The sequence below is a fragment of the Chrysemys picta genome, chromosome 17 (assembly GCF_011386835.1).
Source record: "Chrysemys picta bellii isolate R12L10 chromosome 17, ASM1138683v2, whole genome shotgun sequence".
Classification (NCBI taxonomy): domain Eukaryota; kingdom Metazoa; phylum Chordata; order Testudines; family Emydidae; genus Chrysemys; species Chrysemys picta.
Window position 1 is genome coordinate 3,248,508 of NC_088807.1, and position 24,157 is coordinate 3,272,664.

Genomic DNA, 24,157 nt, shown 5'->3' on the forward strand with positions numbered 1-24,157 from the left:
CCGGTGGCACCCAGCAAACCAGAGGCCCCACCCTGCCCCCCTGTCTCAGGTCTCGCACCCTGACAGACAGGCAGTGAAGAGCAGACCCGGGCCCAGATCCTTAAAGCAATCGAGGTGCCCAACCTTGGATCACTTCCACTGGCTGTTAGGAGCCAGAGGGGCCCGGCCCAGGGCTAGCTGTCCATTTGAAGAGGTGTGGGGGGGCATTACGCTAGAGTCCAGGAGCTCCCCACTATTCATGCCCTGTGGGAGGAGAGGGGTGTCTAGTGGTTAGAGCAGGGATGGGGGGGGAACTTGAAAGTCAGGACTCCTGGGTTCTATTCCAGCTTCTGGGGGGGGGTCCAGTGATTAGAGCAGGCGGTGGGGGAACTGAGAGTCAGCTCCCACACCATATAACAATCTCCGGCCCAGTAACCTCACCTGCTGGGGTGACCCGCCGAGGTGCTGTTCAATGCTACAGCCACAAACCCGGCTGGGGTCCACCGGGCTGTGGGGAGGGGAGGGAACTGCTTAGACCCCCCAGTTACAGCCCCCACCCTCCAAGCTTTGCTCAACTCAAGTTGACTGAGGTTATTTCTTCAGGGGGTCACAAACCCCCTTGCCCCCATCAGCTTGTGTGTGACTGACAGTCCCCAGTGGCCAGACAGCTGCACTGCGTCCTCCTCTACCAAAGAGGCACAACATCAACAGCGTCTTGCTTGTTGGATTTGTGAAGTGGGGTTTAGGGGCTGGGGGGCGCTGGCCTGAGAGCCCTGGGGACGGTCAGCGGCTGTTTAGCCACAGAACAGGAACACCTCAGGCAGCCGCAGGACAAACCTTGGCTGTGAAACGCCCTTGGGATACTCAAGGGATGGATCAGTGGGCATGTTGCACTCAGATGCAGCCGCCTCTGGGGTGGAGCCATGGGGGGGCAGTTTACACAGCATAGTATCCTGCACCCTGCACTGAGATGCAGCCACCTCTGGGCTAGGAGGTGGCAGCTGTTTATACAAGGAGCCTTCACCCACTGCTGAGGTGGGGTGCAGCCGCCTCAGGGGAGGGGCATAGCAGCTGTTCAAGCAGGGAGCATACAGACAGCACTGAGATGCAGCCACCTCTGGGGTGAGGCGCAGCAGCCCTGTGTGCAGCTGCACAACGCTGCATGCCAAGTTAGGACAGGAAGGGAAGGAGAAGGCTGTAACCGGCTCAAAGTGCAGGAGAGATTTAAGGATGCAAAATGGAATCACCCGCATGAGAATTGGGGCTGGACACTGGGGCTAGCCCCCCAACTCTTGGGGGACGGGCATGGGGATCGAAGGAGCTCAGGCCCCCATTCGTACATCTCCCTCGACAGATGGATGGCTTTGTCCCGGAGCACCAGGGCCAGCGGGACTGCAAGTGAGCGCCTCCCCCTTCTCCACGCACCAGGCCCCCCCGACACTGCATGGAGGGCCACAGGGACTGAAGGGAGAGCGCCCCCTACTGGGGCACCCCACTTTGCTCCCGAGCATTGCACTGGGGCCAGCAGCACTGCCAGGGGAGCCTCCCCCGGCACAGAAGCAGCCCAGCATGGGAGAGCACCTAGGAAGGTGAGCAGGCGGGAGGTTGCAAGACAACAGGCTACTGCATTGAGACCTGCTGAAATGCCCCAGTGCAAACACATATCCCTGACAGCTAACTGACCCCCTCTCAGCCAAGCTGCAGGCAACGGCCCGCTGCCATAAACTGTTATAGGAAGTGGTGTGAGTGCTGCACTCCGCCCCAGAGGCAGCTGCATTTCAGCCACAGAAAAACTCATTGAGGCAGGACACCTGGGTTCTATTCCTGGCTGGTCACACCCCCATTTTGTGCCTCAGTTCCCCCTCCCCTCCTTTGTCCATTTAGGCCCAGCTCCTCAAAAAGAACTTGGAGGCTTAATTCGCATTGCCGGCAGCTGGGCCTAAGCCCTCGGGGGCCAGGGCTGTCCCTCACCCTGCATATGTACCGTAATACGCCGCATAGCAACCACAAACCCTCCCACCCACGCTCCGCCAGGCCTTGCGTTTTCAGACGTTCTCCTTTTTTATTTAAAGAAAGAGTAACCAAGCGGGCCAAAGTCCTTTTTATAGCCCTCCCTTTACAGGGGAGAAGGTCATATAAATATATAGCCCCTGACGAGGCAGAACGTTCAGGAGTTTAAGGTCACTTCCCCTTTAAACAAGGATTCCCACGAGCTGGGTTCCTGGTCCTAGAGAGAAGTGGTAAAGCTCACCGCACGTTATTGGAACAACCTCAGATTGTGAGGGGAACTAACGGGCTGGTTAGTTACATTCCTCTGGATATGGGGGGTGTGGGGGGCGTCTGGTGCAGCCCTTGGGATAGAAGGTGATTCAGGGCAAGCTGCCTCCCCCACCCCCACCATGCCCCTTGGGCGATATATGCCAGCCCTGCCCCGGAGAGGATATTGGATTGATTTTCCCCCTGCCGCCCGGCTGAGTTTGCCCGCAAAGCGGCTGCTCTTCTGACCCTTTCCCACTGGGCTGCAGCCTCCCAAACGTGTATGGCACAGGACCACTCTGCCCCCGCTCAGGCAGCCGGCTAGAGCCGCACGGTTCCTGCGCTCCGGACCGCAGCGTCCCGAGCCACCCGCCCCGGCCCCGGGCTGCAGCTGGGAGCCAAACTGACCAACGCGGCCCCAAGGCTCGGAGAGTTCCAAGGGAAGGAAAGGCCGCCTCGGCTTGGGCCACCTACTCCCCCGAGCTGTGCCCTGCAAAGATGGGGATGCCCCAGCCATGGTAGGATTGTCCCCTCCAGTTATAAGTCAATGGGGCTTCTACTCTTTCCGCTGGCCGCTCCAGGCCTGTGTGCTCCGACCCTTGGGAAGTTTGAGTTTGTTTTTTCCCCAGGCGTCCCGAGATATTAGGACCCGGGAGGCTCTGGGGAGAGTCCGGCCTCAGTCCCGAGGTCGCTGGACTTTGGATACCCGGACTGGACGCTCCCATCCAGGTAGCCGCTGATTGCACTGTCTCTCTACCGGCCTTATATGGGTTCCTGAGCAGGAGTTGGGCCGTCGCCCTCCAACGGGACTTCCGACTCCTCTCCCTTCAGCTTGTAAACGAAGCAGCTGGAGCCGCAGTGGGATTTGAGGGACGCCGAGCGGATCTGCTGGGGGCGGCTGTCCCCCGCCAGGAGGCGGGAGGTGCTGTCCGTCACCAGGAAGAGACCATAGGCCTCCGGGTTGGAGACGCCATATTTCTTGCTGCATATCACGCACACTGAGGCCGCTGTCATGTGGGCGGGGACGGGGATGGCCTTCTGGTTCGCAAAGGGCTCTTGGAAGGAGACGTAGAAGATGTCCTGAGAGAAAGAGAGGGGGAAAAAAGATAAATCAAGCAGACCAGAGGCTATGGTGATGGGCACCCTGTACCTACCATAGACAGATCAGATTACAGAGAGAGTGGATAGGGCACTGGACTGGGACTTGCAAGATCTGGGCTCTATTCCTGCTGAGTGATCTTGGACAAGTCCTGTCCCCGTTCCGTGCCTCAGTTTCCCCTCCCACCCTTTGTCTAGGTGGGAGGTGCTAAAGGAGCACTCAAGGACGATAAGGCCATTGCAGAGAAACTACATGAATTCTTTGCATCGGTCTTCACGGCTGAGGATGTGAGGGAGATTCCCAAACCTGAGATTCCCAAACCAGATCTGAGGAGCTGTCCCAGATTGAGGTCTCATTAGAGGAAGTTTTGGAACAAATTGAGAAATTAAACAGCAATAAGTCACCAGCACTAGATGGTATTCACCCAAGAGTTCTGAAGGAACTGAAATGTGAAATTGCAGAACTACTAACTGTCATCTGTAACCTATGATATAAATCCGCTTCTGTACCAGATGACTGGAGATAAGCTAATGTGATGCCAATTTTTAAAAAGGGCTCCAGAGGAGACCCCAGCAATTACAGGCCTGTAAGCCTGACTTCTGTATCGGGCAAACTAGTTGAAACTATAATAAAGAACAATATTGGCAGACATATAGATGAAGATAATTTGTTGAGGAAGAGTCAACATGGTTTTAGTAAAGGGAAATCATGCGTCACCAATCTACTAGAATTCTTTGGGAGTCAACAAGCATGTGGACAAGGGTGATCCAGTGGAGATAGTGTACTTTGATTTTCAGAAAGCCTTTGACAAAGTCCCTCACCAAAGGCTCTTAGCAAAGTAAGCTGTCATGGGATAAGGGGGAAGGTCCTCTCATGGATCAGTAACTGGTTAAAAGATAGGAAACAAAGGATAGGAATAAATGGTCAGTTTTCAGAATGGAGAGAGGTAAATAGTGGTGTCCCCCAGGGGTCTGTACTGGACCCAGTCCTATTCAACATATTCATAAATGGTCTGGAAAAAGGGGTAAACAGTGAGGTGGTAAAATTTGCAGACGATACAAAACTACCCAATAGTTAAGTCCCAGGCAGACTGCGAAGAGCTACAAAAGGATCTCTCAAAACTGGGCGACTGGGCAACAAAATGGCAGATGAAATTGAATGTTGATAAATGCAAAGTAATGCACATTGGAACACATATTCCTAACTATACATATAAAATGATGGGGTCTAAATTAGCTGTTACCGCGCAAGAGAGAGATCTTGGCGTCATTGTGGAGAGTTCTCTGAAAACATCCACTCAATGTGCTGCGGCAGTCAAAAAAGCGAACAATGCTGGGAATAATCAAGCAAGGGATAGATAATAGGACAGAAAATATCCTGTTGCCTCTATATAAATCCATGGTACGCCCACATCTTGAATACTGCCTGCATATGTGGTCGTCCCATCTCAAAAAAGATATATTGGAATTGGAAAAGGTTCAGAAAAGGGCAACAAAAATGATTAGGGGTATGGAACGGCTTCCGTGTGAGGAGAGATTAATAAGACTGGGACTTTTCAGCTTGGAAAAAGAGACGGCTAAGGGGAGATATGATTGAGGTCTATAAAATCATGACTGGTGTAGAGAAAGTAGATAAGGAAGTGTTGTTTACTACTCATAACACAAGAACTAGGGGTCACCAAATGAAATTAATAGGCACCAGGTTTAAAACAAATAAAAGGAAGTATTTCTTCACACAACACACAGTCAACCAGTGGAACTCCTTGCCAGAGGATGTTGTGAAGGCCAAGACCATAACAGGGTTCAAAAAATAACTAGATAAATTCATAGAAGATAGGTCCATCAATGGCTATTAGCCAGCATGGGCAGGGATGGTGTCCCTAGCCTCTGTTTGCCAGAATCTGGGACTGAGTGACTGAGGATGGATCACTTGATGATTCCCTGTTCTGTTCATTCCCTCTGGGACACCTGGCATTGGCCACTGTCGGTAGACAGGATACCGGGCTAGACGGACGCTTGGTCTGACCCAGTAGGGCCGTTCTTATGTTCTTTTGTCTATTTAGAGTGTAAGCTCTTTGGAGCAGGAGCTGCCTCGGACTGTACAGCGCCCGGCACGGCAGCGGCCCCATCTCAACTGAGGCCTCTAGATGCTACCGTAATACACCTAATAACCAACCACAGGTGGATCAAGAGAAAGACAGTCAACCATTCGAGGCAGCCGTGACTAACTCATGAACGTTTACAAACTGGATAACTTTACATAAAGTGAAGCTTTGTTACTTGGCTTTTCGTCATCACCATTCTCTCACCGAATAAGGGCCTGCTGTGCCTTTAAGAAGGCGGGGCTCTACGACCCTGACTCCTGGGAGGAGCTGTGTGTATATAAACAAGGCCAGACACATGGCTGGTAGCTACACTCAAATTCAACTCTTCGGGCCCGCCTCTCGCTGGGCTGCTCATATAAACAGGATGGCGGGAGAGGCTAAAACTCAGACCCCTCCGTTCCCAAAGCACTGGCGATGAAGGAGAATCTCCCTTAGCTTTTCATGTTGGGTCTATGACACACGCACAGCTGAGCAATTCCATCTCCGTGCGGAGGGGGAAGAGGAATGCCGCATAGACCGGCGCGACTGCTCATTACAACACCCAGAAGCCCGTTAGTCCGTCCAGCCCCAAGGGCTTCCCCAAAATATGGGTCTGTAGAACGCTCGACTCTGAACCTGTCACTCCGGTTTACGGGCAAGCAGCAGCACTACGTGGCGCCGATCGGCCCCAGAGGCAGGGGGCACCGCCCATCCGGAGTACAAAGTTATTAGCTAGCTTATATACATGTTCTGAAACACAATGAGAACCCACTTCTCCGTAGTATTACGCACTTTGGGACTGGTTCCTTGGGATCCCAGATTGCCAGTTCACGCACCTGCTGTGCACGGCGCACTCTCCTCCTGTCTTTTTTCCTAACTAGCTACGCATTTGACACGTTCCCAAGGCGACCGTGAATTCATGCTTTCGTTCACGGGTCCTTGCTCAGAATAAACCGATGACCCCATTTTTTCCCACAGATGGGGAAACTGAGTCACAGAGAGGCGAAGGGACTGACCCCAAAGATCACCCAGCAAGTCAGGGCCAAAGAACCCAGGCTCCCTGTACCCCCTGTTGTAACCAGTAGACCATGCTATCCTCCTAGACCCAGTGATAGAACCCAGAAGTCCTGACTCCCATCCTTCCCCCGCTCTAACCACTAGACCCCACTCTCTTTGCAGAGCTGGGCATAGGACCCTGGAGTCCTGCCCCCCCCCAGTTCCTCCCCACTCTAACCACCCCCGCCAGAGGCAGGTAGAGAACCCAGGCGCCCCCCGAGCCCCTCTTAGAACGGTGACCTCCCCGGAGCAGCTGACCCTACCTGGGAGCGGCGCCGGCTGTGTTGGTTGTGGTGGATGGTGCGCCGGCGCTGCCACCGGTGGATGGAGTCCTGCGCTTCGATGCTGATCTGCCGGGTTACCATGGCTGACTGGAAGTTGCTGATGTGGTAAAGAGCCCCGAACCAGGTGGTGAGGTAGTAGCCGCCTGCAGGAGAGGGGGAGGAACGCGGGGCTCAGACGTCGGGGGCCCGTGGGCATGCCCGTCGCCGCTAGGGGCTGGCGGACAGAGAGGATAAAAGGCCTACTACTACTGCCGGCGAGGGGAGACTCCCTCTACAGTCTCCATGGCCTGTTTGCTTCTCACTCGCTGTCTTGAGCTGCAAGGCAGCCGGATAGCGCCAGCTTCCCCGCCAAGTCCATCGAGACCCCACAAACTCAGCTCAGCCAAGGAGCCATCGGGGGCTGCCCAGGGCACAGTTCGACCTCAGTGCCTGGCTCCCAACCCCATGAGCCACCGGGTCGGCCAGCCCGGCTGCAGGCTCACCCCTAGCGGGGGCGCCCCAGGACGGGGCCAGGGCTCTGACCTTCTCCCTGCAGCTGGCTGGGGTCCAGCAGCTCCATCATGTACTCCACGTCCAGCTGCACCGAGACGATGTCGCACTTCACCAGGACGTAGGTCAGCACCGGCAGGAAGTCGTCCGCCCCGTAGACCTCTGAGCAGAGAGAGACACGTGGTGAGAACGCCCCCCGTGGGGCCAGTCCCAATACCCTGGGGGGGCCTCGATCCCACCCACCCCCCCGTGGGGCCAGTCCCAATACCCTGGGGGGGTCGATCCCACCCCCCCACCCCCCGTGGGGCCAGTCCCAATACCCTGGGGGGGCCTCGATCCCACCCCCCCACCCCCCGTGGGGCCAGTCCCAATACCCTGGGGGGGCCTCGATCCCACCCCCCCACCCCCCGTGGGGCCAGTCCCAATACCCTGGGGGGGCCTCGATCCCACCCCCCTGTGGGGCCAGTCCCAATACCCTGGGGGGGCTCGATCCCACCCCCCCCGTGGGGCCAGTCCCAATACCCTGGGGGGGGGGCAATTCCGTCCCCCCGGCAGGAGCCAGTCCCAATTCCCTGGAGTGGGGGCGATCCCACCCCCCCCCCGTAGGGGCCAGACCCAATACCCGGGGGGGGGGGCGATTCCGTCCCCCCGGCAGGAACCAGTCCCAATTCCCTGGGGTGGGGGCGAGCCCATCCCCCCCGGCAGGGGCCAGTCCCAATACCCTGGGGGGGCTCGATCCCACCCCCCCATAGGGGCCAGTCCCAATACCCTGGGGGGGCTCGATCCCACCCCCACCCCCCGTGGGGCCAGTCCCAATACCCTGGGGGGGGAGCCTCAATCCTCCCCCTGCAGGGGCCAGTCCCAAGACCCCAAGTTACAGGATGTCCACAGTATCCCACACAATCCCCCCCGCCCTGAAACAGACGCCCATCAAGGCGGGGGGTGGAGATGGCAGCTCGGAAACAATTCACAGGGGCAGGGGCAGACACGGGGCAGGACGCCATCTTGGGGGGCGGCGAAGTGGGCTCCCAGGTGGTAGCGGGGATTCCCCCGGAGCTGAGGGCAGGTTTCCCTGGCAGCCCTGGGCAGCCTCGTGCTGGGCCCCCCCGCCCCCGGGCAGCCTCCCCTACCCTTGCCGCCCGTGCCGTGGTTCATGGCCTCGTAGATCAGCTTGCAGGCCTTGAGCAGCTGGGCCTCCTTCTTCTTGGGCGAGTAGGCCTGGTGCATCTGGAGCAGCTTGGCCTGGATGCGCTCGAGGGCCGGGGCGTCGGGGACGCTGGCCGTCACCCCCAGCTCCGCCAGGCTCTGCCGGCTCATGGTCAGCTGGTGATCGCGCAGTTTCTGCAGGCTCCCGTCCCGGCTGTGGAAGTCCAGGAGCTGCCCGTAGACGCAGTCCCGCAGCGGCTTCAGGACGCACTTGTACAGGGCCGCCTCCACCACGGAGCCTGTGGGGGGGATGGAGAGAGGGGGGCGGGGGGTCAGGCAGGGGGTGTCCAGCACAGGGCAAGAGCTTGGGGGCTCCGGATTAGGAACCTCGTCTCCATTGGGCCTGCCACATGGCGGCTGGGGCCCAGGAGGGCAGAGGCAGCTGCAAAAGTGACAAGGGGAGTGGGGTCTAGTGGTTAGAGCTGGGGGGGTGTGTGTGGAAGCCAGGACTCCTGGGTTCTCTCCCCAGCTCTGGGAGGGGAGTGGGGCTAGTGGCTAGAGCAGAGGGGGCCGGGAGCCAGGACTCCTGGGTTCTCTCCCCAGCTCGGGGAGGGGGAGGGGAGTGTGACACCACACACTCTAACCCCAGAGCACTTTGTTGTCTCCGTTAAAGCATCGCTAACACCGAATGCCGCCCCGTCTTGTGGAGCTGGGACCCGTTCTCCACGGCTCTGCCCGAACCGCCTGGCTCCCCGGCCCTGGCACCAAGCTGTCCTCCCCCAGGAGTGGGGGGAGCCTCTGGGCCCCCCCACAGCACCAAGGGGCCAGGCCCGGTTCCCCTTTAAGAGCTCTCCTCCCTTCCGCCCCCCCCTAGTCCCCCGTCCGCCCCCCCTAGTCCCCGTCCGCCACCCCCCCAGCCCTCGGCTTCCTGCCCAGGCGCTCACTGACACCCCGGAGCAGGAGCGGATGCTGCAGCGGGCTGGGGGCGGTTTGACCACAGTGGCCTTTCCGGCTGCATTTATAGACAGCGCTTCTCTTCCTGGAGGGGCTATTTATAACCCCGGGGCGGGGTGGGGGGGTGTGGCGCTACTAGCTTACCCGTGACAGGCTCCATCTCGGGGGGGGGGGGGGGGAATCTATTCAGGGGCCCTTCCCCCCACCAATTGCCAGAGCCAACCAAGATCGGGTGCAGTCTGGGCAACCTTCCCCCCTCCCCCCAGCACATCTCACCCCAACCCCAGCGATGCGGGGGGGGGGGAGGAGGGGGGGGAGAAGAGAGAAAATCTGTCTGTGGCCTGTCAGGCCTTGGGCACTCTGCTGAGACATTGTGCAGCCGGGAAGCGGCTGAGACCCAACAAGCTCGTTCCATGCAAGGGGCCGGGGGGGGGGGGGGGGGAAGAGATGGGAAATGACTGGGGGGGGGCTGCTGGTGCAGGTTAGATCCAAAGCAGTGACCTCAAGGTGGGATCCACTGAGCCAGCCCCCCACCCCCGCCCCACCTTGAGAATTCCTCCCATGGGGGAGGGGAATGTCCCCCTTCTTCTGCATCACTCACCCCGTACCCAACTCCCAGCCCCTCCATCCTACGCCCCACCCCGTACCCAGCTCCCAGCCAATCCCCATCCTACCGTCCCCCCGAACCCAGCTCCCAGCCCCTCCATCCTACGCCCCCCCCGTACCCAGCTCCCAGACAATCCCCATCCTACCGTCCCCCCGAACCCAGCTCCCAGCCCCTCCATCCTACGCCCCCCCCGTACCCAGCTCCCAGCCAATCCCCATCCTACCGTCCCCCCGAACCCAGCTCCCAGCCAATCCCCATCCTACCGTCCCCCCGAACCCAGCTCCTAGCCCCTCCATCCTACAGCCCCCCCCATACCCAGCTCCCAGCCAATCCCCATCCTACCGTCCCCCCGAACCCAGCTCACAGCCAATCCCCATCCTACCGTCCCCCCGAACCCAGCTCCCAGCCCCTCCATCCTACAGCCCCCCCCCGTACCCAGCTGCCAGCCAATCCCCCATCCCCAGCTCATCCCCATCCTCCGTTCCCCCATCCCCAGCCAATCCCCATCCTCCCACCCCCCCGTACCCAGCTCCCAGCCCCTCCATCCTACGGCCCCCCATACCCAGCTCCCAGCCACTGCCCCCTGCAACTTGAACCCAAAACCCGGCTCCCAGATGCCTCCCCTCCCCAGCTCCCAGAGCACCCTCCCCCCTTGAGCCCAATGCCCAGTTCCCAGCTGATGCCCCCCACCCAGCAACCCCCATACCCAGCGGACGCCCCCCGCCCCGTACCCAGGTCCAGCTCCTCGAGGTCCCCGTACTCCCAGGCGTCCTGCAGCTCCGAGCTCTCACACAGGTAGCCCTTGAGGCTGCTGATCATCTGGCGGATCTCCTGCAGCAGGTCGGTGCTGGTGGGGTGCCGGGCCGCCCCGCCCCGCAGCACGTGCCCCACGAAGTTCTGCACCAGGCCCCCCACGTAGGAGGCCGGCTCCTGCGTCAGCTCCTGGACCCGCTTGGCCAGCCGGCGCTCGGCCGAGAGGAAGCTGGTCAGGGCGCTGCCCACGGCCGACAGCCGGTGCAGGACCCGGCCCGGCAGCGCCGCCGACTGGTGCTTCTTGCGGGGCGTGGCCGGGTGGGCGTCGGCCTCCTCTTCCACGCTGCTGACCGACAGCGAGTCCAGCTCGGGGATGGGCGGCAGGAGCAGGCTGTCCCGGGGGCCCAGCAGCGAGGACTCCGAGTGGGACTTCTTCAGCGCCCAGGGGGCGTCCGAGGCCCCCTCGATCCAAGAGACCCGGTGCGGGGAGGCCGGGCCCTCTTGCCGCTCGGCCGGCGGCGGGGACGACGAGTCCTCGGACATGTTCCAGGCCGGCCGGCGCACCAGCAGCTTCCGTTTCACGGAGGCCGGGGGGGCATCATCACCTGCTGGGGAGAGCGGGGGCGCTGAGGGGCTGGGGGTCCGTTCCCCCAGTGGCAGCCCCCTAGAGCGCGTTGCCCGGGGCAACGCCCCATAGAGGACGGGAGTCCCAGGATAACAACCTACTACAAGGCTCGCCGCAAAAGGGAGCAATTCCTTCTAGTCTAGGGGCTCTGGGGTGAGGAATTTACCCCCCCTCCCTACCACCGATCCTGAGTGCAGGGCAATTCCACCCCCCAGGAGCCTGCAATATGGGGGGGGACCCCTGTGGGAGAGGGGAAAGGGTCAGCCAGGGCGGGCGTGTTACCCAGATGCCACAACCCCACTGCGTCCCAGCACCCGCCTGCCCACCAATACCAACAGCTCCACCCCCAAACCGGTAGGCCGCTGGTGCTGACCTTTGCCCTGCTCCCCCTCTTTCCCGGGCTCCGGGGCTCCCAGCTGGTCCGTCTCGGCGGCGGTGGGCGCCAGCGGCTTGTCCAACAGGCTGGGCCTCTGCCCGTTCCTCAGCCGGATGGTGCCCCCTCTCTCGGGCGGGTGGAACGGGGGCGGCACCCCGGCGGGGAGCCAGCCCTCGCTGCTGTGCTCCGACAGGAAGAGCGGGTTGATGATGCAGAGTGCCCCGTCCTCCGACGTCACCCGGATGCAGCAGGCCGGGCGGCTCCTCTCCGGGGGGTTGGGGGGCTCGGGGCTGGACCCCATGTTCTCTTCCTCCTCCTTGCCTGAGGCCGACGGCTTAAAGGGAGGACTCCAGAACCCTGCCAGGGACACCGGGCAGCAGGAGACAGATGTGAGCCCCTGGGCAGACAGAACCTATTGGGGGGGGGGGTCCGCGCTGTGTGCTGAGGGTAGGACACAGGTACTTTTCCTGCCCCACTGTCATGCTCTGGCGCTTACTAGTTAAAGTGGGGTGGGGTGAGGTGGGGAGCAAGCCAGGACTCCTGGGTTCTATCCAGCTCTGGGAGGGGAGTGGGGTCTAGTGGTTAGAGCAGGGGGGGCTGGGAGCCAGGATTCCTGGGTTCTATCCCAGCTCTGGGAGGGGAGTGGGGTCTAGTGGTTAGAGCAGGGGGGGCTGGGAGCCAGGATTCCTGGGTTCTCTCACCTGGCTCCATACAGAGGTCGGACACTGAGCCGACCTGACCCCATTCCCCCCTCCCCCGAGTGAAGGTGTCTGGCTTCCTCGCGGAGGCCCTGGCTGGGGGTGAAATTGCCCTCGGGCGGGCACTCACTCATGCCCAGGGCCGCGCAGGTGTCCAGCTCGGCCCTGCCGAGGTGTTGCAAGATAGCTGGGAGCCGCAGCGGGAGGGGCAGCACGTCCCTGCAAGCAAGAGAGACCAGGAGCCAGTTAGCGGAGGGCTGCAGGGAGACGGGGGAGTGCACCAAGGACCCTCACGATGCCCACACCGGCCAGGGCCCTGCCCTCCTGGCACCATCCAGCCCCCCCGGACGCCCACACCGGTCAGGGCCCTGCCCTCCTGGCACCATCCAGCCCACCCGGACGCCCACACCGGCCAGGGCCCTGCCCTCCTGGCACCATCCAGCCCACCCGGACGCCCACACCGGCCAGGGCCCTGCCCTCCTGGCGCCAACCAGCCCCCCTGGACGCCTGAAATGGAAGCAGCAGGGGTGCCGCGGGGGAGGGGCATGCCCCACACTGGGCAGCTGCAGGAGGAAGTCACCGTGGCCACCCTGCCCCCACCCCCGCAGCTTCCTCAAACCCAGGCCCGCGCCCATGAATTCCGCTTCCCCGAATGCTGGCCTAGACGTCGGGGATGCCCCCACCCCTGAAGGGCGCACCTCCCCATCACGCACCCACATCCCCTCGGCTAGGGTGCTTTTCACCAGAAATGGGGTGGGGGCAAGTTACTGGGTCTTTAAGAGTTGAGTGGGGTGGGGGTGGGGAGTCAGGAGTGGTTAGAGCCAGGACTAGACCCAACTCCCCTCCCAGAGCTGGGGTAGAACCCAGGAGTCCTGGCTCCCAGCCCCACCTGCTCTAACCACTAGACCCCACTCCCCTCCCAGAGCCAGGGATAGAACCCTGGAGTCCTGGCTCTCAGCCCCCCTGCTCTAACCACTAGACCCCACTCCCCTCCCAGAGCTGGGGATAGAACCCAGGAGTCCTGGCTCCCAGCCCCTAACTGATAGAGGCAAAGACCCAGCCCTGGGGACAGGAGAGCAGAGACTCAGGGGAAGTGTCACCTGTCCCCTCCCATTCCCCCCCCTCCCCCAGCCCCGCTCACCTGCTCACGGAGAGGAAGGCAACCAGTTCCAGTAGGCCCAGGAAACGCAGTTGGGATCCTTCCAGGCAAACAGCTAGAAGAGAGAGAGATGGGGTCTGAGACACAGAGCAGGCCCCAAGGTGCTGGGGGGGGGCTGCAGGGGGGCTCGCCTGACAGCAGAAGCCAGCTGGAAGTTTTCCCCAGTTGGGAGAGTCTCTTGAGCTCCTAAGAAGCGGCTTGTTCTGGGGTGGGGCACGTCACAGGTCAGGTCGGTTCCAAAGTGTGAGTGTGGCGGGGGGGGATCTGAGTGCCAAGGCCTCCAGTGCCTGACCTGCTCCCCAGTTTGTGCTCCCCATAGCACCAGACTGCCAAAAACCCTCCCTGATCCCATGTGCCCGATGGTGAATCAGAGGGGAGTGGGTTCTAGTGGTTAGAGCAGGTTGACGCGGAGGGTCCATGGCAGAGCCGTGGCAGCCCCCCAGCTGGGGCTGGGAAGAAGGGGGGTCTCTCCCCGGCAGCCACAGCCCTGGAGCTGGGGAAAGTCGCCTCTTTCTCTGCCCGCCGCAGCCCTACACGTCCCAAATTCCCTCCACCCCCTCTTCTTACCCCACTGCCCCCTCCTCCCCGCAAGGCCACCACCTCACCTTACACGGGTATCTGCTGGGTGGCCCGTCATTCTCTCATGTGCGGCCGCCCAGGGAATAGGGGACTAGTCCGGCCCTTAGAGGGAACTAGCCATGGACCAGAGTTTGAGAACCTCTGCACCAGACCCCACTCCCCTCCCAGAGCTGGGGAGAGAACCCAGGAGTCCTGACTCCCAGCCTCCCGCCCCCCCCCCCCCCGCCCCGGCTCTAACCACTATCTGGCATTGTCCGGCACTCCTTTAAATCAGGTACAAGCCTCGGCTGTTTCCTGATGCTCCCAGTCCTGGTCCACACCGACCCCTCAGGGGCAAGCCCGAGGCCCTGGCTGGCTCCAGCGTGGCCGTACCCCGGTCTGTTCCCTTCAGGACTGCCCCGAGCAACCCCACCTGCCCCCGCCCCGGGCACAGAACGCGTCCGCTGAGATCGGCAGAGATAAGCTGCCCCGACTCTTCCTAGAAGCGAGGAGGAAGCTACGACAGGCTGCCCTGATGCCAGCGCAGGCCTGGCTGGGGCCTTCATATCACTAACCCAGGGGCTGACGGAGGTTCTGGCTGGGGATGGAACCCAGGAGTCCAGGCGGGGGGATTTTTTTATCCACCTGCTTGACCTTGGGCCCAGATCAGCCATCACTCTGTGCCTCAGTTTCCCCCCAGCCAGCTCTGCACCAAGCCAAGCTCCCCACACTGCGCCTTCTCCACCTCCGGCAGCTGCCTCCTCTCCCCAGCAGATTCACAGTCCCCCACCTTTCCAACACCCCCAGCCATGAGATGTCCACCACCTGCAAGCCCCCTGGGCTGTCAAGCCAGATGCACCTTTGACATAGACCTGGCAGGAGCACTGGACAGGGAGCTCGGACACCTGGGTTCCATCCATCCTCGGCTCCTTTACCAGGAAGAAGGAAAGGAGTTGCTGACTGGGAATGGGAACCCAGGAGTCCTGGATTCAATCCCTTTCTCTGCTCCCGCCCTCTGTATGACCTTGGGCCAAGAGCTGCCATCTTCCCGTGCCTCAGTTTACCCCATCTATCCTAAAAAGGGGGATGATTTAGCCTCCCCACTAAGATGTCGTAAAGGGGGGAAACTGAGGCACAGAGAGGGGAACAGAATTGCTCAAGGCTACAGAGTGAATTAGGAAAAAAGAACCAGGAGTCCTGGCTCTCAACCCACCCCCCTGCTCTAACCACTAACCCCACTCTCCTGCCACAGCTGAGGAGAGAATACAGGAGTCCTGGCTTCCAGCCCCCCGCTCTAACCACTAGACCCCACTCCCCTCCCAGAGCCAGGATGGAATCCAGGAGTCCTGGCTCCCAGCCCCTCCTGCTCTAACCACTAGACCCCACTCCCCTCCCAGAGCCAGGATGGAACCCAGGAGTCCTGGCTCCCAGCCCCCCATTCTAACCACTAGACTGAAGTCCTCCCTAGCTGGGCGCTGCCCTTTCCTGCCCCACATACCTCACCAAAGAAGCATGAGCTGGGCAGGGGTGAAGCTCAGAGGCTGATGCTGAAACCCAGAGCAACATTGCCACCGGGAGCAGCCGGCTGCGTCCTGGGAGGTGGGTGGGTCTAGTCCGCAGCCCCTCCCCGGGGTCCCCAGCATGGCATCAGATCCTTCCCCCTCCGGGCTTTTGCTAGAGCTGGGGCCCTTCCCTTTTCTTGTACACAGGAGGAAACGACGTCACAGACCTCAGGACTTTATGGGCCCGTTGTATCATCCAGCTGCTGTCGAGGCAGTGGGGACTAGTGGTTAGAGCAGGAAGCACTGACGTCTGGACTCCTGGGTTCTATCCCCAGCTCTGGGAGGGGAGTGGGGTCTAGTGGTTTGAGCCAGGACTCCTGACTCCCCACCCCCACCCCACTCAACTCTTAAAGACCTAGTAACCTGCCCCCACCCCAAGTCGGGTGAAAAGCACCCTAGCCGAGGGGATGTGGGTGCGTGATGGGGGGAGGTGCGCCCTTCAGGGATGGGGGCAGCTCTGGGCGGGGAGTGGGGCTAGTGGTTAGAGCTGGGGGGCTGGGAGCCAGGACTCCTGGGCTCTCTCCCTGGCTCTGGGAGAGGAGTGGGGCTAGTGGCTAGAGCCAGGACTCCTCTCCCAGAGCCAGGGAGAGAGCCCAGGAGTCCTGGCTCTAGCCACTAGCCTCACTCCTCTCCCAGAGCCAGGGAGAGAGCCCAGGAGTGGGGCTAGTGGCTAGAGCCAGGACTCCTGGGCTTTCTCCCTGGCTCTGGGAGGGGAGTGGGGTCTAGGGCGTCAGGACTCCTGGGTTCTATCCCTGGCTCTGCTGACGCGCTGCACGAGCCCAGACATGTGGCTCCCAGGGGCTGCCCTGACCTACCTGAGCCGTGCTCCTTGATCTGGAAACAGCAGACGCCTCCGGCTCCGGCTCCGGGCCCCTCTCCGCTGCTCTGCACCGACAGCGCCTTGAGCTCCCCGCTTCCCGTGCCGGTCACCAGGAACGTCTGGGGACGGGAGAGAGTTTGGCGGGTTTGAAAGGGAGCAGGCCAGTGGGGCACTAGGGTCTGGCTTTGCAGGCCAGTTTGTGGGGTCCCCAGCTGAGACGGGGGGGGGGCAGTTTGGCTCTCGCCATGCCCCACAGGGCCTTGGTTTGTCCCCAAGCTTGCAGTTCCCAGTCTGACCCCTGCCAGCCAGGAATGGTGCTAATGGCAGCCCCAGGGCATTAGTCACCCCAGTGCCAGCCCTCCATGGGGCAGGAGTGAGGAAAAGAGGAGGGTGTAGCCCCAAGCCCCCAGCCAGCACCTTACGGCCCCGCCCACCTTCTGACCCCACCCACCTTCCAGCTTAAAGCCCTGCCCATCTTAGAGCCACACCCACCTTAGAGCTCCACCCAGTCGCCACCTTATAGCCCCGCATGGTCCCACACCCACTGGCCAGCCACTTACCCCAGGCGGCTGCATCCTCAGCAGCTCCGTGGCTTGCTCCGGGCGCAGGGTGAGCAACTGCCAGAGCCCCCGGGTCAGCAGGAGCCTGTCCAGGAGCGTCAGGGGGGGCGGGGGCTGGCCTCCCGCCGGGGCCTGGCCTCCCGCCGGGGCCTCGCATTGGCCATTCTGTAGCAGGCGCTGGGGGCTGCACGCAAACACACGAGAGGCATTGAGCTAGGGGTGGGCATCGGCCACGCCTTGGGGGTACATCCGGCCAATGAGAGGGGGTGGCGGTGCCTCCGGCTCGCGTCCCATTGGCCGATGCGGCAGCGCTGTCCCGGCTCCCGCTCGTGTAGTTGAATTTAGCGGGGCATGAAAAGCCGTGGCTGGGTGTCCCGGACGCCTGGGTTCTAGCTGGTCACAGGAGATCCCAGCCCAGCCCCACAGCTCCTCAGATCAGGAGGTGCGGGTGTTCTCTACCCCCCTGCCCAAGGCAAAGACCTCTCCGCACTGTATCTGTCCCTAAGGACCTTAGCAACCCCTGGAAATACACATGCACACGCGGGTCGAGCATTTAAGGCGCTGGATGGCACTCAGGGCATGTTGGGTCAATCCCCAGCTCCCTGGGTGAGGCACGGCATCGCACCGTGCCTCAGTTTCCCCAATTGTAAACAGGCGCCACGCCCCTTCTCCTTTGTCTAGTTAGATGGCAAACTCATTGGGGGCAGGGACCGTCTCTTATTATGCGCATGTGCAGTGCTGGGCACAATGGGGGACCCGATATCTGGCAGGGGGAAAGGAGGGGGTGCTGCTGCACCTGGCATGACAGGGGGACCCCAATCTTGCTTGGGGAGGGTCTGTGCGGTGCCCAGCATGATGGGGGGCCCTAATCTTGGTCAGGGGGGTTAGTGCAGCTCCCAGGATAACAGGATCCCCCCAACCTAAGTGGTGGGGGGATCAGGCCAGGCCCTGGCATGATGGGGGGGGACAATCTTAGTTGGGGGGCTCTTTGCAGTGCCTGGCATTAGAGGTGCCCCGGTCTGAGTGGCGGTGTCTAGGTGCTACTGTAATATTTTATATCACCCCCCATCGGGACTGACGGGGGGGGACCCTAGTATCAGCCCCCCCCAAAAATCTGTAACTGGGGTTAAACAGGGGGGTAGGGCCCCAGCATACCTGATGAACCAGGGGCCCCAAATTTCTCTGCACCCCGTAACTGTAGTGTCACCCCCTTTCCCAGGGCTGCTCTGGCCCCAACTTGGACCCTAAACTTTGCCAAACAGAGCCGGAAGCTACAGAGAATCGCTTCTCTTGGTGCCGAGCTGCGCGTGGGACGGACGGACACACACACAACTCCCCGGCCTCCTGCGAGGGACGCCTACCCAGCCCCACTGCGAAAGGAACGCGGCTCCACCACGTGACGGCTCCCTCCACCCACACACCCTTTGTAACGGCTGAAAAAGCCACCCAGCCACGCTCTCCTTCCCCCGCCCCACCATGGCGGATTTCCAGGCCTCTAGGGACTGGGGGGAGGTGAAGGCCCAGCCGTGGGGGGGCTTCCCCGAAGCCAATGGCCTGAATATACGTTCAAAGGGCTCCCTGAAAAGTGTGTAAATCGCGGGGGGGGGGGGGGGGGGCATGCATACACCACCCCCTGCACCCCAGCCTACACCTCCCCCTCCCCGGGCCCTGCATACCCACACATCTTGAAATCCCATCAAACCCGCTCCCAGCTCGAGCTGGGAAGCACCGAACCAGGAAGGGAACGTATCCGTAGCACTGCCCCGGGCCTCAGTTTCCCCCACCCACCCCGTCTGGCCCTGGCCTCACTGTCCCCATCCACCCCCCGTCTTGGGCCCCCCGAAGGAAAAGTTTTGCTGCTGGATGTCCCAGACAGCAGAGCGAGGGCTGGGACAAGCTGCAGAGCTTAGCACAACCCCACACAGGGACTGACCAATCCCCAGCCCTCCCGCCAAGGGGGCTAGAACCCAGGTCCTCTTGCTCAGACCCCCTGACTCTCGAGCTAAAGCAGAATCCCCATTGGCTGGGAGCAGTATAGGGCATATGACACGCAGCAGCGGCCCTGGTGCCATCCAGCAGAGGGCAGTGGTTACACATGCACTGTCCAAAGCTTGGCTGGCTACACAGACTCACTCCCGTCTCGAGGTTTGCTTACCGGTTATCACTGTCCCCAGCCCCCGAAGGATCGACATCTTCTTCGGCAGACACGTGAGGCATCCTTTATAGCCCAGTAGCTGTAACTAACCCATCAGCAGAGGCGGCTTGCTCGCAAACCTGTGTCCCAGGATGCATTTAGGTGCCAGATCCCTCTGCAAGCAGGAGACAACTTTGTCATGGGGGGAGGGGGGACGCGTAAAGGGCCATTGTGGGGGGGTGTTGCCCCCCTGCCTGCTGCAGTGTTCCTCTCACTCGCATTACCCCCTTCAGCCGCTAGGTGTCTCTCTGTGCAGCACAGAGGTCCCAGCAGGGACCTGTCCCCTGGTTAACAAGAGAGACAAAGCTGGCTCGCGAGCTGTGTTGGGGTATGTCACTGGGGGTCAGTTCTCCTCAACACACACCTCCTGTTTCCGGAGGACCGTGATTCTGTGTGGCGCTACCACTGCCCACGGGCAGGATAACAGCCTTGTAAGATCGGACCCGGCCTAACACTTTCCAGTCCTAGGCATTGGCTATTCAGCCTGGGAGCGCCTCCAGGCAGGGCCTAGCTCTTCCTGGGGTGCAATGGGGGTCCCCGCTTCCAGCGGGGGCCTCTAAGTGCTACAGGCACATACATCAAATAGGGGATGGACATCTCTGGAGACTGGAGTCCTTTGTTGGTTGCTGGAGCGGGAGCTCCCCCCGACACAGAGCCAACACCCCTCAGCCTTGCCCTGGACAGGACCGCAACTGAGTCCTGGCTCCATGGCCCCGGAGAACCGCCTGCTCCCCTGAAACTCCCTGGCGTCCCCCTTGGCACATCAGTCTCTAGAGTGTGCTTGTAAAGGGTTAACAGCCCCCTCCCGACCCCTCCGTGGGCCCAGTTCTGGGGCGCTCGCTCCGCGGCCAAGCCCGAGGGAGCCTTAACCCCCCACCCCGCCCCTCCCACCTGCAAGCCCATATTCCCAAAGGGGGCCACCGGGCTTCAAAACCAACCCAGCGCTGGTTTCAATCCGCCCAGCGTGTCATCAGGGGAGGCAGAATCATCCCCAGGCTTAGTCACTGGGTAATGGCAACCCCTATTTCAGCTCCTCCGCTCTCCCTGGCATCTGGGTGTGTTCCAGCATCGCCTCCCCCGTGAACGTGCGCCCAGAGAGACTCTGGGGGCGTGAGTGAGATCGGGCTCACCAACTGGTTTGTAATTTATTAGGTGCATTATGGTAGCACCAAAAGGCCCCCAGCCAAGATCAGGGCCCCGGCGCGCCGGGCGCTGCCCAGACCCCAGCCAAGATCAGGGCCCCGGCGCTGCACAGATGCCGACCAAGATCGCAGCCCCCTTGCCCTGGCTTCTGCGCAGACATAGGGCAAGAGATAGCCCCTTGCCCCAAAGAGCTTCCACTCTCAATAGACAAAGGGTGGGAGGGGAAACTGAGGCATGGAGCCATGACTTGCCGGGGGTCACGCAGCAGAGCCGAGGCCAGAACCCAGCTCTCCTGAATCCCAGCCCCCTGGGCCACTCTGCCTCTGAGCTACAGGGAGGGAGCTGACAGATGTCGGACCCCACAGATTGGGCTGTGTGTTGCTGCGGCTGGCCGTACGACGGATGACGGGCCCTGCGGCTGGTAGGCACCCAGCCGGAGATGCTTAGACTTCTGTCCGATGCCCGAGTGCAGCAACTGGGAGTCCCGTGGGCTGCGGATGAGGCCCTCTTTCCACGATCCACACCCCTTCACCCAGATCTCCCGGGCACCTGGGCCCAGCCCAGGGCCTTTGCCGCCGGCCGCCGCCGGGAGAAAGCCAGCGAAGGAAGAAAGCAGCAAAGCCAGGGGGCTCTTACCTGGGGCAGGGAGAAGCAGCGGCGGGGAGATCTCCGGCGAGGACGAGCGCGAGGGGGAGGTGATCACGAAGGAGCGAAAGCTGCGATGCCAGGGCTGTGGTTATTATACCTCCGGCAGCCTTCACGTGGTCTCTGGGCCGTGCCGGGCGGAGGGGAAAGGCCGCGGGGCGCGGTGTGAAGGCGAGAGAGGAGGGGGAGGGACCGGCGCGTTTGGGTGTCACACTTCTGGCACCTGGGAGCGCCAGCGACACGGGCGGGGTGCCCTCAGGCGACTCCCCCCGGGACAGCGTGGGCAAAAGGGCCAGGTTCTTCGGCATCCAGGTTCTGGGCTGCGGGTCGGGAGTGAGGGGCACCGGCAGGGCTGGGCGGGAGCCCGGGGCTGGGCTGGGGATCAGGAGTGAGGGGCACCGGCAGGGCTGTTGCGGAGGGAGCCTGGGGCCATCCCGACAGGTGCACAGCCCTGCAGGGATGCTGTGAGAAGGGACCCAGCCTGCGAGGCCCGCACAGGGTGCACGTTTCGCATTTCCTCCCGCGCCTCCTTTATCTGAGTTCAGATCTACGCAGCGAAGCTCAGGTGGGGGCCGGCCCCGGGAGCGCTGGGGCCTGTGCGGGACGGGGGACTGGGGGGGGGGGGGGAAGGAGCTACTGGAGCAATTCCCCCAGACCTTCCATCGCTCCTCTCCCCCCACATCAGAGCCATGGGCCCATCTAGCCTGGTATCCCGGCTGTCTGCCCGCACTGGGCTCTTTGGCCCAACTGATCCAAACCCTCCCCCCAGCCCCCAGTGCTCCTGCGCGTTCTCCCCTCGCTCAGCATCTCGGTAACTTTCCGTCTCCTCCCACCCTCGGCCTGCGACAGGAAAACACGTCGCCGCTTTCCCTCCCCGGCTAAAAACTCCACCGGCTGGGGCCGGCCTCCGGCCGCGGGCTGGGCTGTGGGTGAAGAGCGGGAAACACTCTAGCCCACCCCACCCCCAGAACTATCCCAGCAGGGGGGAGTGGTCCTTCCCAGTCACCTCCACCAGGGGGAATCACTCGGTTACCCAGACAGGGGGCAAAGGTGGGCGATCTAGGGCCCAGCCCAGCCGCTCACCCCACAGCATTGGGCACAGCCGGGGAAAGGCAGAGCTGTGAATTACAGCTGTCCCGCGGCAGGGAATTCAGCCTGAATTAGGGGCAGCCGTCTGCAGGGTGAGATCGGCTGGCTGGGGGGGAGGCCGAGGCCGTAAGTGGGGCTGGGGGTGCAGTTGGGGGCGCTCTTCCTTCCCAGCAGCAGGAAGGGACGGATCAGAAGGGAAGCAGAGTTCCCCTGCCCCGGTCTGACCACCGCAGATACTCACAAAAGCCCGACTGCTAATACCACGGTCAGCTAGACTCGGGAGCGCCCCAGGTCTGCTCCAACCCATAGCCCCCCTCACCTCCCTGAGCTGGGGGCAGGACCCAGGAGAACTGGCTCCCAGCCCCGCCCCTGCTCCAACCCAGAGACCTCATCCCCACTCCCAAAGCCAGGGGCAGAACCCAGCAGTCCTGACCCCCACCACCCTCCCAGAGCCAGGGGCAGAACCCCGGAGTCCTGGCTCCCAGCCCCCTTCTCCAACCCACAGCCCCATTCACGCACACACACACCCCGAGCCAGGGGCAGAACCCAGGAGTCCTGGCTCCCAGCCCCCTGCTCCAACCCACAGCCCCATTCACGCACCCCACCCCCACCCCCGAGCCAGGGGCAGAACCCCGGAGTCCTGGCTCCCAGCCCCCTGCTCCAACCCACAGCCCCATTCACGCACCCCCCCGAGCCAGGGGCAGAACCCCGGAGTCCTGCCTCCCAGCCCCCTGCTCCAACCCCATTCACGCACCCCCCCGAGCCAGGGGCAGAACCCAGGAGTCCTGCCTCCCAGCCCCCACCCCTGTTCTAATCACTAGTCCCTATCTGCCAACGACAGCTCTACTTCCCTTCTGCGGCTCAGCACGTACCTGCTCCTTCCCTCCACAGCTCAGCCACGGGCACCAGAGCCGTTTCGACGCCGGCTCCGTCCCTGCGCGGCTGGGAAGGGACGCCAGAGCCCCCAGCCCCTCCCTGCAGGCCGAGCCAGGATGCTGTTTGGTTTGTGTCTGTTCCGGTCTTGCAGCCGAAGGGGTTTCGTAACCCTGCCGCTCGCCTGGTCTTGCTGCCTCTGACAGGAGCTCGCCCGGCCTGCTCCAGCATTGGCACCCTAGGCGGAGGAGAGGCAGGGCGGCTGGCGCTTGCCCCAGCTCTGGGAGGAGAGTCGGGTCTAGTGGTTACAGCAGGGGAGGGCGGGAGCTGGGACTTCTGGGTTCTCATCTTAAGTCTGCCACTGAATCTCAATTTGACCTGGGGCCAGTCACTCCTCCCGCTGCGTGCCTCAATTTCCCCATCTGCAGAATGGGGATAGAAACACAGAGCTGCCCTCCTGAAGTGACGCACGCCAAGCGCAGAGGGCCATGGTCTCGCCTGCCGGCGAGAAACCTCTGACTCGGGGGCTGAGCCTGTCCGCACTGTAGCCAGCGGGCGAGTCCCACAAGGGGAAGGAAACTCGGGCTGGATTCTGATCTCGGCTAAATCCGCTCCCAGTCGCACCAGCGCGTCTATAAGTAACAGCAATGATGCCCGTTTCTTCTTTACCAGATCTCAACCCGCCTCACCCTCCTGAACAGATTTATCCTGCCTGTGAGGCAGGGCAGCTTTGCCATCCCCGTTTCACAGATGGGGAAACTGAGGCAGGGAGCGGCTAAGGGCCACTTCCTGTGGCCACGGTCACACAGGAAGTCCACAGCCGAGACAGGAATTGAACCTGGGACTCTGTCATAAGCCACTGCCTAACACGGCCGCCCACCCCTCCCATTCCCTCTAGGATGGCACTGAGATGACACCACCTCAGAGTAGGTTGTGTCAACTCTTTATACAAGGATCCTGGGATGGTGTCAGCATAGAAATGCAGCCACCTCTGGGGCAGGACAGGTGTTTATACAGGGATCCTTTGAGGTCAAGCGAGTCATTCTGGATTTACACCAGACCGACAGAATATGGGCCAATACCTCCACAGCACCAGGACCATCTACGGCTCTGCACAAAATTCGATTTCCCTTTATACATTCATGTCGG

At 61.8% G+C, this 24,157-nt stretch overlaps 1 protein-coding gene across 2 annotated transcripts; it reads right to left on the bottom strand.

Moving 5' to 3' along the window:
* Positions 1–51: 51 nt before the first annotated feature.
* RINL (Ras and Rab interactor like) lies at positions 52–24,043 on the bottom strand. 2 transcript variants are annotated; one of them, XM_065571740.1, is made up of 13 exons: positions 23,008–24,043; positions 21,038–21,117; positions 19,220–19,373; positions 17,065–17,248; positions 16,500–16,623; positions 13,547–13,619; positions 12,536–12,624; positions 11,705–12,064; positions 10,685–11,311; positions 8,377–8,691; positions 7,280–7,408; positions 6,737–6,900; positions 52–3,315 (listed from the first exon to the last, which is right to left on the bottom strand). In XM_065571740.1, exons 3-13 carry the CDS (start codon positions 19,279–19,281, stop codon positions 2,998–3,000), a joined length of 2,445 nt encoding a protein of 814 aa, XP_065427812.1. In that variant the 5' UTR covers positions 19,282–19,373; positions 21,038–21,117; positions 23,008–24,043; the 3' UTR covers positions 52–2,997. The 2 variants fall into 2 exon arrangements, with proteins under 2 accessions (XP_065427812.1, XP_005293247.4); XM_005293190.5 differs by lacking the exon at positions 21,038–21,117.
* Between the last annotated feature and the right edge of the window lie 114 nt (positions 24,044–24,157).

Bases quoted from the DNA above. Each gene is read 5' to 3' on its own strand.
- RINL (XM_005293190.5), bottom strand. From the start codon at position 19,281: ATGCCTCACGTGTCTGCCGAAGAAGATGTCGATCCTTCGGGGGCTGGG. The intron at 8,692-10,684 runs GTACGGGGCGGG...TCCCCCCCACAG, and splicing joins CCTCGAGGAGCTGGACCTGG to GCTCCGTGGTGGAGGCGGCC. The intron at 6,901-7,279 runs GTCAGAGCCCTG...CCTCTCCTGCAG, and splicing joins CAGCCAGCTGCAGGGAGAAG to GCGGCTACTACCTCACCACC.